General features: G+C 39.3%; 1 protein-coding gene and 1 long non-coding RNA gene across 2 annotated transcripts; one reads left to right on the top strand and one right to left on the bottom strand.

The window, feature by feature from the left end:
* Positions 1-4,288: 4,288 nt before the first annotated feature.
* On the bottom strand, positions 4,289-6,978 carry LOC145448338 (serine protease inhibitor Kazal-type 1-like). The gene is made up of 3 exons (XM_080326719.1): positions 6,541-6,978; positions 5,208-5,403; positions 4,289-4,741 (listed from the first exon to the last, which is right to left on the bottom strand). Exons 1-3 carry the CDS (start codon positions 6,617-6,619, stop codon positions 4,693-4,695), a joined length of 324 nt encoding a protein of 107 aa, XP_080182845.1. The 5' UTR covers positions 6,620-6,978; the 3' UTR covers positions 4,289-4,692.
* Positions 6,979-8,818: 1,840 nt separating this feature from the next.
* LOC145447730 (uncharacterized) lies at positions 8,819-15,439 on the top strand. The gene is made up of 2 exons (XR_013917691.1): positions 8,819-10,216; positions 13,885-15,439. It is a non-coding gene; the product is annotated as an uncharacterized LOC145447730 (long non-coding RNA).
* Positions 15,440-15,562: the final 123 nt, after the last annotated feature.

Below are 15,562 nucleotides of genomic sequence, written 5' to 3'. Positions count from 1 at the left end.
ACTGTTTGAAGGGGTCTTATAGTGCAACTTTTTGCCACTTTTGTCCATTTTTTCATGCAACTTTTTGCAACATTTTGCAACTTTTTCGATTTTTCATGAAAGTATTTTCGATTTTGGTAAAATATCGTAAAACAGCACCGAAGTAACGATTTTACGGGTATTTCGGGAGCTGAGCCGGAAAATTGACCTTTTTTTAGTCAACCGAGCAAAATGTGGGTAAAATGCAACTTTCTTCAAAAATAAATGCAACTTTCCACGGGTTTAACTGCAACAAAAACTTGCCCCAGTGATTACCATTCTTGCTGCGGCGGGTCTATTGCAAATTCCCTTTCTATCGTGTGTTTGCAGTAACATGAAACCTAAACTACATTAAGATTCCATTTTATATAAACGGGCCAATCAGCTATTTTACGGAGTCTCGCTCACTGAAGTAACCGTAGTCACACATGGCCTACCCCAATCGCATTCAAAGCGCACTATTTCTGCTAACTTGAAGAACCAAAGGACCATTCATTGAGAAAATGTATACTTTGCATATTGCAGGTTCGCACACTTGTGTGGTTGAGCTAGTGTTCCATACTGAACGATAAATGTTCGCGCAAAGACGGAGCACGCATTCCCTATCCCTAGCTCGCTCACTGCACGCCTGTACAACATTTGCATATGTGGACAATAGACACGGTACCCCTTGCAATACATGCCATATGGGGATCGCATATCCAACAAACTACAAATGAGACAACAGTGAATGATACATTACGTCACCTTATCAAAACACTGCGCGTCTGGCACGCGATAGATCAACTGGAATATAGTAAACATTTGGTGATGGAGCGTGATTTACGGCAACTGCGGCGTTACATTTTCAAGACATTTGATCTGGCATTACTATCACAGTGACTTCCGTATCTGATCAACACCGCCCAGTTGGCTCTTGGTCGTGCTCTGCCGATTTAAATGGTCGATCTTTACAATATCGCAACAACTCGCGAACGCTGACTCTGTTCCGCTTTCCACTTCTCTTGAAAAGCGCGCGCAGATACACTACGCTTAACATACAGAGTCAAAAATGCTACGGTCAAATTGATTTTACGATATGCAACAGACACCGTGGCGAGGGTGTTGCAACCTGCAACCATCTTAATACGCTTTTGTCGTATCGTGAAACATATTCCATTCTTAGTCAGTAATTATTGTTCACCATGACAGCCCCTTGTAGCTTTTAATGCGGCATCGGTCGCATAATAGGTTTAGGCCGCTATTTGTATCAGATACGGCGGTGATACCGACATTGTATTGTTACCATTAACATTTTACATGACTACGGCTGGTTGAAGCTATAAAGCTCTGATCTATGAGCTGTGCATTATTGTACAATGCGCATGTAAGCGATACCCATAATCCAATGCCAAAACTGAATCAACGCCGCGGAATCCAAGTAACTTGACGTTAACACCCAACGTTGAATTCCCTAATTTGCAACGTAGAAAGTACCGAACACCACCGCGTTCTAGACTGGACTATGAAATGTCCAGTAACAAACATTCGCATACTGTCACCACGATAAAGTCGCGGTAAGTGTTGTAAGGCTACAATAAGCGACACGGCGGGAAGCTTTTCAATCGTGAGGGCTCTCGTGAGACTTGATAATAACACTACATCTTTAAGTTAGTGACTACGATAATAGCATGAGCAAGTGGTGCCCACTTGAGAATTGCGCCTTGTAAATAGCTTATGCTGTACCAGTGTGCATTAGGGCTCTTCAAAAATGACTTTTTTCTCAAATCGTACTGGCTACTTGATAAAATTGTTAGGTTACCTAATTTAAGCCTACACACAAAATTTGGTTCAATTCCAGCCAGTAACCGCTTTGCTACAGGAGAAGAAAGTTTCTATTTATTATGTAAAAATGAAAAATTTGAAAATTTTCTGTTCACCGCATGAAAGTGTTAGGCTGTCTATAGAAACGATGCTCACCAAATTTGGTTCAATTCCAACCAGTGGAAGCGGAGTTATTGTCGTCGAAAAATTTGGATTTTAATAAAATAGTATTTACGGTGACCGATTCTTTGTTTATTTATTATAGTTGTGCTCACCGTAAATTCTATTTTATTCAAATCCAATCCAATCAAATCTATAACTGTAACTTCGTCTGCTATCAATTTATTTATGAGAGAACAAAGGAGGCTCAATGAAACGCTCGATCATTGAATGATTGGTCGCTTTCAAGGGTTACACCAGCGTTTCGTGAACAATCCAAACATATGCTAGATACAGTGATTTTTATCGACACCGATAACTTGATGACTTGAAATTGACTCGTGAATTTTGCTCCGAGTCACGAGTCAATCCGCATTTCTGATTCGCCGAGTCAAGTCAAGTCATTTTAACAAAGTGACTCGAGTCAAGTCAAGTCATACGAAAAAGGTGACTAGAGTCTGACTCGAGTCAAGTCATGACTCGAGTCATCCCAACACTGGTTTCTCGGCGCGCGCGCGTGAGCAAAGAGGTCACGATTTTGTCCTCTATGGTGTCGCCCATTCTGATGTCCGCCTAAATTAATTTGCTCACATAAATATTCCGGTTTCTCGAAATATATAGTATCATTATTTTACAAACCGCACATTTGGCCATGACGGTTGTTCAGATGACAAAATTGCGGGGATGCCGAATACCAACAATAATTGCAGAGTATGCAAGGCATATCTTGCATAAACAGGTTCGGCGCCTATGTATGAAGATATGCCTGCTATGAAGTAGAATCTCCATGAAGATGGTTAGTTAGAAGAGGTGACAACAATTCTTGATTTTAACGTTAGGTGAAAGTGTAAGGTTTTCGGTCGAAAAGTTTGGATTCGAATAAAATAGTATTTACGGAGGGCACACCTGTAATAAATATTAGAGAATTGGTCTCCGTAAATACTATTTTATTGATAATCGAAATTTTTCCGACGGCAATAACTCCGCTTCCACTGGCTGGAATTGAGCCGTTTCGTGAACATCGTTTCTATAGACAACCTAACACTTTCATTGTGGGAACAGAAAATTTTGAAATTTTTGTTCATTTATTTATATACAATAAATAGAAACTTTCTTCTCCTGTAACTATGCAGCTACTGGCTGGAATTGAACCAAATTTGGTGTGTAGGCTTAAATTAGGTAACCTAACAATTTTATCAAGTAGCCAGTACAATTTGAGAAAAAAAATTATTTTTGAACATCCCCAGTGAACGTTTGTCGTAATATTATGTGAATTCAGTCAATAGTGGTATACATCTTATGAAGTGCATCGGAGCCGGAGCTACTTTTCAAGCGACTGGCTTCAGCTCCGGCTGCATTTGAATTTTAACTAGCCACGGATCCGGGGCTCCGGCTCTGCCTCCGGCTCAAAAGCCCTGCGGTTATTACGACAAAGGTATGCAACTCGAAAGTAAATGGTGGAAACTTTAATGAAGTTAGAAACTTGCTTTTGCTATTACACGTGTTACCCGTATGAAAGTTTCTACAGCGGCAATTCCTATTAAAACACCAACGTATTTTGATTGTGCAATTTCTTTAGAACCAACTGCGACTTTGCTTTTTGCAAGCCTCTATTATACTGTAAAACGCCGCCACATTGCAATGTTGAAAGTTAAACTTTAACATTAACTTTCACATATAACTGGTCTTGAACGAGCTGTAGGCTAGTTAAATAATTTAGTACAACACTTGCAGCCTTGCGATGTACGAAGTCCAAAGTATACCACGAACTCTATATATTACAACACGGCGCATAAAAATACGTTTCAAATTTGTAAATCAATTGAAAGCTTAACGTTTCATTTATCTAATTTATGGGAAAGCGCCTGAGTTCTTTCATTTTGAAATTGAGATACAAACTACTATATATTTTGTGGGTCGTCAGGAAAGTTGACACGGAACTGCGGTAGAGAGCCACTGGTATGACCGGAAGACCTCTAATTTGCTAATTGGTTTACGAAACAAAAACAAATTGCTGGCTGATACTACGGCTATTGATCAGTAAATCTGAAAACTAATAAATATGTTAATTATCCCGATCTCGTCAAAAGCCGCATCATAGTGGACAACAAGTAAGTAACTTAATTTCAACAGCTGTTCAAGTAGAAGATGAAGTCGTTTGAGAGCAAGACCTCCAAAGTAGCGCGAGAACATTTGAGTACTCGGAAAATGCTGTCATTCCTTATCAATTTTACACCCGATGAGATAATTTTCCTTCTCTCTTCTCTTATGACCAAGTAACATGTATATTGTATATATCAATAAAGCTCAATAGCGTGAGAGCAGCAATGCCAACATATCCTAATTCGTTTTATGTTATCGAATGCACAATGTCGAACAAAAAAGATTAAGTATTATTCCACAAACTTGAATATTATATATACAATACATGTCGAAAACCTGAGATACAAAAGCCAATAAGTTACACAAACCAAATGATCGCCGGTCTATGGATATATTAGCACGAATTTGGCCCTAAAATGGCAAACGAAGACCACGGACGACAGATGTAACTCCACAACATATTATTCACACGATTAAGTTCCTTAAAGTGGTTTGGTGACGTATGAATTCATCATCACTACGATTGAATAAAAGAAATGGTCTTTGCAATGCAGTCTTCATAAACATGCCATTTTCAAATGATTGTTGTCGCTTTGTCCTGCTCAAGCTCTACCACCCTTTTCCAGTACAGGGACCCCTGTAATTGATTCGTAGTGTGCTGAAAACAAATAATATAATTACCCGGGTTGTCATACAATTTTTTTTTTATCCACGGCATCACGAATCCTCGGATTGACGATTTATAATATGGGGTAACTATGGCTCCTTCGCCGAAAAAGGCTTCCGACCATTGCCATAAACAGACCATGGCTATGGCTATGCCTATTTTTATAGGCATTTTTTTAACACGATTGTTTTAAATGTAACCCTACTATGAAATCTTTGGAAGTGCAGCCGCGTGGACAATGGGCATAGCCTATATAGTCGATGTATTAGCAAAAATATCATTCATAGCACCAACTGCATACTATGTGAGAATATATTGCAGCTAACGATGACGAAAGTTGATAAACAGATAAATAACGACCTTGACGACTATCATCATTATTCATATCGATAAAGCATTGACAATCGCAATACCGTCATCGACTTACTGTTTTATATTTCCAATCAATGTATCTTACTTGCGATTTCCCGATGCCGCACGACAAAACATGCACTCGTTACTGTACGTTACGCCATCATTTCCACAAACAGGATCGAAAGACCTGTGGCAATATCCTAGCACATCCATACAACAACACTTTGCTCCTCCGATATCGACAGGGAGGTGGGAGCAATCAAATCTGGCAAAATATGACGAAGTCGGAACCCAGCATCCTGGAAGATGGAGTTAAATTCTCAAAGATACATTCCGGACGAACTGTAGTATTCAAGTGCGTCGTATAAAATACCAATTTGATTTCCTGCAGCCTACGAACCAGACTTAAACCACTAGATAATTAGACTCTAATTAAAGCGAAGTGGCGGTTATCTAATTCTAATCCAGTTAGTGAAGTGTTTCCATTATAGAAATTAAACATGGAACGGCAACGACCGATTTTGCAGCTTCGTTCCGCTTCGCCGAGGCTGGAGTGGAGAATTGTTTTGCGTCAGCAACTGTAGGATTTCTGGCAATCCAAAAGCTATCTTCCCGAGCGCTGAAATTACTGAATCTGCTCTTGATCGAAAGCTACTGTTGCACCGATTCCGAAAATATAAATTAAAATATTGATCAGGCACTGATCCACCTAGAATCTGTCCTTCAAGTCTGAGATATCGGCATTGTTCAGAACAATCGGGTAACCGCAACACAATGGCCATAACAATGACCCGTTGCGACTCTCCGATTGTTCGAATAATGCCGATATTTCAGACTTTGGGGACGGATTCTAGGTGGATCAGTCCCTGATCATTATTTTAATTTATATTTTCGGAATCGATGCAATAGTAGCTTTCCATCAAGACCAGATTCAATAATTTCTGGGCTCGGGAAGATAGCTTTTGGATTGCCAGAAATCCTACAGTCGCTTACGCAAAACAATTCTCCACTCCAGCCTCGGCGAAGCGGAACGAAGCTGCAAAATCGGTCGTTGCCGTTCCATGTTTAATTTCTATAGTTTCCATGCTCCAATTATAATTCTAAACTAATTTACTTTTTCTTGACAATGATACAGGGAAAGGTATAGTGCAAAGCGAGGCTTGCTGTACAGACATTTGCAGTTTTCGTGCTTATAACAACGAACTCTGATTTGATATAAACTGAACTTGATTCACTTATTTCCAAGCTTTCGCGAAATCAATGATTCTAGTTCTAATATAATTTTGGAAAAGACGGTGTAGCTATAATTCTAATTCTAATAAAATCCGGAAAAGCAGAAAATGTTCTGTATAGTTGTCCAACTCTGCTTCAAACCTACAGTTATGACGTCAACCAATGTTGAATGACTCTGTTGTTACGTAATGCATGCATCTTACTTGTGCTGGCTCGACGCGGTGATGAAGATACAGCAGCAAAACAACAGAAGATCAGTAGAAACTGGGCGAATTTCATCATGATCAAATATATCTGTTATAATGTAAACGATATATCTTAAAGGGTTTTCTTCTCGACGTGTACATGGAACCTGCTATTTGTGGGTCAGGGAACAGACTTCGAAATTCGACCGCAAAACATAACTAGTTATCATATGTTTTGCAGACTATGTTGACCAACACGAACAAGATGTCCACAGCGTAGCAGATCGTGTTTGGACACAGTTCACATCGAATCGAGCATCTGTAGCATTTTGGAACATTTTAGGAACCCATACACTGAACAGCTGACGATTCTATCATTTTACACACGATATATATCACAACGCGTGCTTCAACATATAGTTCAAGAGCTTCTTGGAGGTACAGAACTTCGATATACAATTGGATAGTATATTCATATTGAAATAAAACCGAACATATTCGGCTTACAATTGTCAGGGGTAATCGTCAGCAACAAGAGTAACAACAAAAAAATAAAATTCATAAAGATATCTGTATTAAACAGCAATTTATAGAATACTACTGTATGCTTACGCGACTAGAAATCGACCCATAACACGGTCAGCACTTTCTAACTAATGCCAACTGGACAACTATTTTGCCCCACGGCGCAAACCTTTTACGACTGCTTATGGCCAAATAATTAAGACAGTAATTCGTAATATACCATATACAAACCAACAATTATTTAAAAAGGTGCTTTTGCCCTTACAATCATTACAGTAGCGGAAAGAGTATATATCGTCTGTTACACCACTATAAAGTTACGAGCTTTTGACGAATGCTAATCGAAATGTTTCTACCATTGCGTGAATCGCTCTACCTGAAACTGTATTGCTTGCGTCATTCAGATGATGCAAACCGGATATTTGGCGACCTGGATCATTTCCGGTTAGGGCATCGTTCCGAATTCACCCTTCGGCGTTGCTGGTCAACTTTGGCGCGACTTATTAGATGACATGGTTCGAAAAAAATCAAAATAATCTTTTCAATCTGAAATATAGTGATATGTTTTGAGTCGCAACCTCAGTTATAAAGTCGTACGTACTGTGCAGTGGTCATTAGCCACTTCTTTCACGCACGTTTCCCAAGAGATGACGTGTTTGCATAGAGTCTGCGAGCCTAAAACCATACAATAACAATATCAGACTGGTTCAAAATGACCAGTTGACCATTGATGTCGACACAGCATGCATAACAACTAATGACATATCGGTGACTGGGAAATTATTGCATAACGCTGCGGGATTAACTGTTGTCAATTCATACCATTCTGCTGGAATTAAGCCACAAGTTTAGATTATCTGATGGGTCCATAGTACGTGGCACATATCGGAACATGCACTCCCACTGCATCAATCAATGATTACTATTTTAGCTCGGGTAGATTTCGAGCAACATCGCTTCTCCAGTCTCCTTGCATTGAACATGTCATCTAAAACAGGTAGAACGAATCAACGCAGAACACAGTCAAATCATATTCAATCGGGTCTATTAGTATGTATGCCAATAATTGATCTCTATTGAACACAGCGTCCGCGTATACTACCACATAATTCATCGCTGCTTCTTGTGGAACAGAATATCCCGTCCGTGAAAAATTTAAAATGTAAATTATATGGCGGCAATGCAATACTCTGTTGAACTTGTCTGATTCGTCATACCAACTCTAGTAGAGTGCAGCGTAGGACAACTAGGAAGTTTTCAGCATTTCTAAATTATATTAGAATTAAAATTATAACTACACAGTTTTTTTTCAAATGAGATTTGAAATAGAAACACTGAATACGCTTGTAAATTGAATCATGTTCAGTTCATATCAAACCGGAGCTCTTTCTCAAACATGAGAATGGCAAATGTCTGTACGCCAAGCTTGGCTCATTTAGCAGTATACAATTCTCCTGTGGCATTTTTAGGAAAAGCATAAATTACATTAGGATTAGATCTCAACTAAATTACTAGCATTTCGCTCTAATTGATGTAATTACACAATAAAATTATCTAGTCGTCCAAGTCCTGTAAGGGTCAGCAGTATATCTCATTATAATGATACTGCAGTATAAAATTGAATGCGAACAGGACGCTGAGTGAGCGTTACTATGCTAGGTGGTGATGGAAGTTGCTTTGATGTACCAGGCTGCATGTGTCGAAGTCGAAGCCGACCAAAGTATGTCTGACAGTTTGAGTGTATTCAGCATTCGGTACATCAAGCGTTTTAGCTTAAAATTCAACTGAGGTTCAAGTGGAACAGTTAGTTTGCTTGTCTATACAAACTTACGCTATGGGACAGCGTTGCCATAGAACTTTAGTTTCCTGCAAGCGCAGCGGTAGCAGTAGTAGTACCGCTGCCTTACTTTTGCCATTGCGTACGTACGCTGACGCCCAGAATAACTTCCGGGATTTGAGTGATATGCGATAGGCCTTCACGGTGACAAAATATTTATACTAGTCAGATTATTCACAACACATTTGTTTGGTCATGCTAGCAAACCGCTCACACATGCGGCCAAGTCTAAACTTTCAGCAGCATGTAAATTGTTGAACACGTATAATCGATGGATGTCTGAATGCTTATGTTGTGTGTGAATCACCCCGTGTCGCTATATAAGTTGGAACATCCGATGAGTTGTACGTAGGTAGTTAGGAACCGCATGCACTCACGATATTTAGATACCGAGGCTGTTGCGTACTGGCACGTGTTACAGATGGAATGACTAAACTTCCCAGAATCAAAAATTCTATGCGGCGTGACTGCGAAGTGCATCGATTTAGATGACCCACGCACACAGCCTCGCGCCATATATAGCGACATTGCGTTAACCCAATATATTGTTAACGCAATGGCCCAATTTGCCCGGATGTCGCATATATTGTATAGGGACATTATGAGCCCATGAGAATGAATTTCAATCTCTTTTTGACTGCGTAATTGTGTATTAGTCACTGCACATGCACAATTGCACATACACACATAGACCATTACACGCGATGTTATCAGAATGACAACAACATTGACGCAAAACTTTCTCTTTCGTTGTGTAGGCTAACTAATATGCACTGCTTGCTGCAATATACTGGTAGCAATTGTCGTTCCCGGTATCAATAAAAGCCGTAAGCCAGGCTATTGTGGTTTGAATTGTGATCAACGCAGTATGTCATACGTCATATGTCGCGTATGACATGGCACATGTCACCAGGACTATTCTAAAGCCAATTACTCATACGGTACCATTTGACTTCCGCGTAGCTTTATCACAGTGTGGAGCAAACGCGAATCTATCGTGACGAAAAAAGCAGCGAGCGTTAACGAGATTTTTCATCGCCAACACCAGCCGATACCAGACTTCCTTGTTTAGAACTGCTACTGTGTTATACGAGATCCCGGCAGGCACACGTACAACCTGTTGGATAAGCTTGAGTGTAGAATTAACTTGCCGATTAGAGTTATCGGACCGAGTCTTATTCGGAGAGTTTGCGGAGATTAGCATGGGAAACAGCGGGATTTTACTGACGACAATCGTTCTGTGTTGTTTTCTGATGAGTGGAGCACAGTCATCATATCACAATTGGTGCAAAAATGAAACAGCAGCAGACATAAGATACAACTGTTCTTCAGGTGAGATATGGTCCATATGTGTGAGTGATTAGACGATTGCATTAACGAACATATGAGCACTTTGAGCAGTGAGCACAAGTCATGAGCCTGCACCGGTGATAACGGCGTTCAATATTAGAATCATGGTGTAATAAGAACGATCGTGTTGATTCCCAATGTCAATGATCCGATGATTGTGATTACAAAATAATTGGTGACTGAAATAATTGTTGGCATGTATAAACATCGATTTTCGCGTATGCAAATGATCGAGTATGGACTCCGCCCATAAGCGGAAAACAGTCAGGTTAAGAAACTGTGTTAGCATTTAATTTGTAAATTGTCGCGAAAGCAAAGGTGAGCATGCGGCGAATAATAATAGTTTTATTACGCTTCGAATCATAAACCTATAGCCGATAACAGAATACACGGTGAATTGGTATTCGATCATTTCTAAGATTTGATGATGCATGATCGATTCATCGTGTTATTGAAAATTTTCAAACTTACTATTGGCAATCTATCGTAGTGAAATTTTAGTTGTAAAGCACCAACAATACATCACAGGAAAAAATTAAAGAGCAGTATAGGTATTTATAAACCAGCATGGAATATGTTCTTTTAGCACCGCACATTGCACAATAGGCACTGGTATAATCTCATATCTGAGTTTTATCAACTTTTCGCTACCCAAGTCCACAACATCTAAAGAAATGCATTTATAATGTTAGCCTAATACATCAGGGGTGGGCAAACTACGGCCCGCAACACCGTTTTGTGCGGTCCGCGAAAGCGCCAGGAAACGCTGTAAAAATATTGATAAAATGCGTACTAAAAATCAAATTACTTTGGGTACTTGATTAAACTTTTTCTTAATATATTTCCACATGATAATGATAAGATATAATGTTATATACGTACCATCATATTTTTTTATTTCATTGATGGCGCGCGGCCTCGAGGCCCATGCATTTTGAAAGGTTTCAATTGCTAAACGTCACAGAATGTGAAACGTAAATTACTCAATTCGGGCCATTAGAAACACGAGCAAGTTTATTGCTTTTAATGCTGTAGGCCTACTTAACACCGATTCACTAGTGCAGAGATGCCACTCCTGGGTTTTTCCACCCAGATCTGGGTTTCTCGAGCATCACCTGGGTTTCTGGGTTTTTGTGCTTGAAATCTGGGTTTTTTTCAACATCATGTTTGTCAGGTCAATTGTACGGCGCAAAATTGATTATTAGATTAGTAAGATCTTCTAATGTCGACGGATTCCACTGTGATTGAAACGGCAGAGTCCAAAGAGACCCATTTACTATTAAAATGAGAGGTCTTGGTGTGATGCGATAGAGCTTCATTGAATACTGACTACTAGGTCGCCGAAAGTCATGTTCACAGGGCAACTCTGATTTAGGACTTGAATGCTACCGGTCCGGTAGCGCTGCAACAAATTCGTTGTGTGTCAGTAAATAGTACCTCCAAGACAAAAGCTACGTCGAAGGGTACGTGTAATAGTTGTATAATTACAATTCTAAATGGTCCGGATAAGTCCTAAATTAATGATTGTGATTGGTGATTGATTGCACTGTACCATAATTTCACACTACATGCGTTTTAGAAGTCCTAAACTGTTATTTTCTCGTGCTCTGCCAAATATGTATGGGGGTATAAAGTCGAAGACAATCATAACATAATCATACGGTACGGTCTTGACATCTTGTCAAGGAGATTTACTACTAATACTACTAAATGAATACAGTCCATCCTCAAGATTACCGGACCACGACTGACCTATCGATCTCGCTTCCCATGACATGCCGCCCTATTTCTTGTCGCTTCCTTTTTCTATACTATCTTCTTTACTTTCATTCAGTGTGCATGCCTTCTCTTTACATCGCCTAGGCCAAGGTGGGTGTCTGATTCCATAAACAACTCCTAGTCGCTTCGACATCTTCCTTTCTTTTCATTGTATCGCATTTTTGTGGTGTATTGAACTGATAAAATTGCTAATAAACCAATGATGATGATTATTGTTAAATGAAAATGTACTCTTAATTTCATGATTTGGCAGTTTCTTTTTCGACTAAAACAGCCCAGATAAAAGTGTTTGTCCCAGGTTTAATGAATCGAAAGCTATTTTCAATCTATCTGGTCAGCTCGCAGTCACTAGAATACCTTACAATCATCCTCACAATAGATGGGGATTAGCATTGTTACTAAAATTACGAATATATAATACACTACGTATTGACCCCCCATACCGAATGCCTGGTAGCAATGTGTCGAGAGGAAAACATCATATTTCGATGGATTTGCTCATTTAACTGAGCAACGCATATTATAGTATGGAAATGAACCGTTGGGATTTCAATATCGAGGGCTAAAACTTCTTCTATGTCCGTACAACTGTCATTGATGACTCTCAGTCACTGTTTTACAGTTATATCATAGAAATTTGAGTGAAATAGCGGATCTGGGTTTTTCTGGGTTTTTTTAACGTCCAAATCTGGGTTTTTCCAAAATATCTCAGTGGCATCTCTGCACTAGTGTGTTTGATAGATTCGTTCTCTGTGTATGTGTAGAAGTATTTTTAATGATAATATATATATATATTGTAGAAGGGTATTTAAAGGTAACATGGTTATGATGATGTCAGCATTGTCTGTGCTGGAGTTAAACTACAATCTCTTTAGTTAAACCAAATGTACAGTCAGCAAATCTATTTACAAATCGCTGCTCAGTGCTCACAGACTCAAATTTACATCCAGCTCAGAGAATCGGTACTACCGACTTTCATCCGTAATTTTGACAATGACGACTACCAGCTTATAAATTCTTGCCAATGTTTCTCACGTGTGTACGTTATCATCATATCAATGTTTCGTTTGTTTTAAATATACAAATACCGTGCATATATGTTATTTCCATGCCATGGGCCACTATATAATCAAATAGCAATATCGAATTTTGGTTTAGTATCCCAATTTTATATAGCGCGGCCCACGAGTGGACTCAAATGTTGAATGCGGTCTGCGAGCTAAAAAGTTTGCTCACCCCTATGCTACATTGTTTCGGTTTTGTATGAAATAGAAAAGGGGGAAAGCTCTATGAAAGCTGGTTAACTACCAAAAAGTAAATCTTGGTGTCAGTATGGCTGATATCACTACCATTTCTACTTCATATAGTACTTTAGTGCAGGGTTGTAATGACTCGAGTCGCGATTTTTCGGTGACTCGACTTGACTCGAGTCATTTTTTCAAATGCATAAAATGACTCGACTAGTTTTCTAGTCTAGTTTTCTAGTTTTCGTTCGACACCCTATTTTAAGCACTACCTCAATAACCGATGAAAGACCGGACACTCAACTCCCGCTTCCGTACCTGGTTGGCATACGTAAGCTATAGCTTTCTAGAGAAATCAAATTGTCAGACAAATCTTACTGTGGCGTCAAACCGACTAGTGTAGTTCAAGGGTGGGCATTCTGGGCATTCTGTTTATGATCACGCACTACCGTCGCAACATCATATTCACTCGTTGGATAGCACTCAACACGAAGGATTGTTTGCGAGAGATTCGGCACATATTACGCACATTAAACGATCGCTGTAGTGCGAACGCGCCCCATTCTTTTGGAACAATTGGCGCACGTTATTACGTAGATTCAGGTCTTAACGTGATTGAAATCTTAGGAAACAGGAATACGACGGAATGTCTTGTGTGCAAATGGATGGAGAAGATGAGGGAGCTGACGAACAACTGCGAGAATGTCACTGGCAGTTTGAACGTCAGCGTGTGTATAACATCGACTAACAAAACTGAAGGCAAGTGAGTCGATTAGTACCGAGACAACGTAATATGAGGCGTTTGCGTGTATTATTGTTGATATTATAGCGGGATTGTCGCCTGTCAGCGTTCGCCTGCACGTGCTCTACGATTGAGCGGCTAGTTGTTACGTTTTAAAGACTATGATGTTAAATTTGCTTTTTACATGAGATAATGAACACCGTGTTTAGCATATATAATATCTGCAGGTTCATTACATCTGTTTGATCTGTCGGTGATTCAACCCCTAACTTCGATTAGATGTGCAGCATGATCCGATATAATACAGTGTTAGGGGCCTTTGTATATATATTTGATGTCGCTTTTGATCTGAGTGATGTGAGGAGAATGCATGCAAGGGGTTTCTGATTGCTGAAGACTGTGCTTTCGCATTGCATGGTAATTTGGCAAGGTAGGCCTAATTGAAATCAGCAATGGAGTTCGAAAATAATCATTTGTTTTATCATTTGAGTCCAGTCATGAAAGATAGACTTATACAGTTGTACCATGGGTTGCATTTAAAACAAATGGTAATAAATAATAAATTTTTTTAGTTTTAGAATTCCGTCATAGATGTGTAAATACTTTCGAAAAACATGTAGTATGGCCCACGGGCGATTTGAACCAAATACAATGGCTGTATACTATTTGGAATGGTGTTTTTCGTCAAAGGACTCATTTTTACCATATATTTTCAATTCTCAATGTAACACGACTGTGGCGTCACAATTTAAAGGTTCATAAGGTCATGGCCAAAAACAAAACAAGAAAACAAGTTTTAAAAACGGGCCATGTTTTAAATATGTTTTAAATTGATTTTTTTTTAAATGCAACCCATACCTATGCAACTTGGACCCATACATATGCAAAACGGAAATAAGAGAGTGAAACTCAGAATCCACCCGCCGAAATAGTCTAAACCTGATAGTTACCGGACACAACAGCGACTAGACATGGAACAGCCGTATGATTAACGATGAAAATCTAACAATAACTTGACGCCATTCTATTATAATATAGTTGACTCCATGTTTTACTCATACGTCTTTGACGTGTGCAGTAAAGGTCACAATAGTTTAACAGCATCGTACTACAGAGCATTTCGCAATCATGCCATTTCTCTTCGACCTCCATGAGTAATAAGTATCAAAGACATATAATAGAAAGTGTGCGTTCAAAAACCAAGCTACCCTAACGCTCCTCCTGACTCTAACACGCAGGCTCACCTGACATCTAACCCTAACCCTGACTCGGTACGAAATTTTGAATGCCTCGCTGTTACGACATCCGCCGTTTTGACATTACCTATTTCGGCCAAAGGGCCACATGAGATTTACGAACCATTGCACGGGCCACTTGAATGTTGATGTCTTTTTTTGGTCTTTTGCTAGGAGCGAACCGGATGTAGTAAACGGTGAAAACATTTAAAACAATCGGTGATTTAAAACACTTTGTTTGAAATAAGTTTTAAATATTGTTTTAAACAAAAGCCTTTTAAAAAATGCGTTTTAAGATGTAAAATTGTACCAAATTCTTTCCAAAAAA

This window comes from Botryllus schlosseri, chromosome 10 (genome assembly GCF_051294905.1).
Source record: "Botryllus schlosseri isolate E-star chromosome 10, Bs_hap1, whole genome shotgun sequence".
NCBI lineage: Eukaryota > Metazoa > Chordata > Ascidiacea > Stolidobranchia > Styelidae > Botryllus > Botryllus schlosseri.
This window is presented reverse-complemented; position numbering and strand designations above follow the sequence as displayed.

Coding starts and splice junctions, on each gene's coding strand:
- LOC145448338 (XM_080326719.1), bottom strand. CDS start 6,619: ATGATGAAATTCGCCCAGTTTCTACTGATCTTCTGTTGTTTTGCTGCT. Junction 5,404..6,540: donor ACCGCGTCGAGCCAGCACAA/GTAAGATGCATG, acceptor TCCATCTTCCAG/GATGCTGGGTTCCGACTTCG. Junction 4,742..5,207: donor GCGGCATCGGGAAATCGCAA/GTAAGATACATT, acceptor ATTTGTTTTCAG/CACACTACGAATCAATTACA.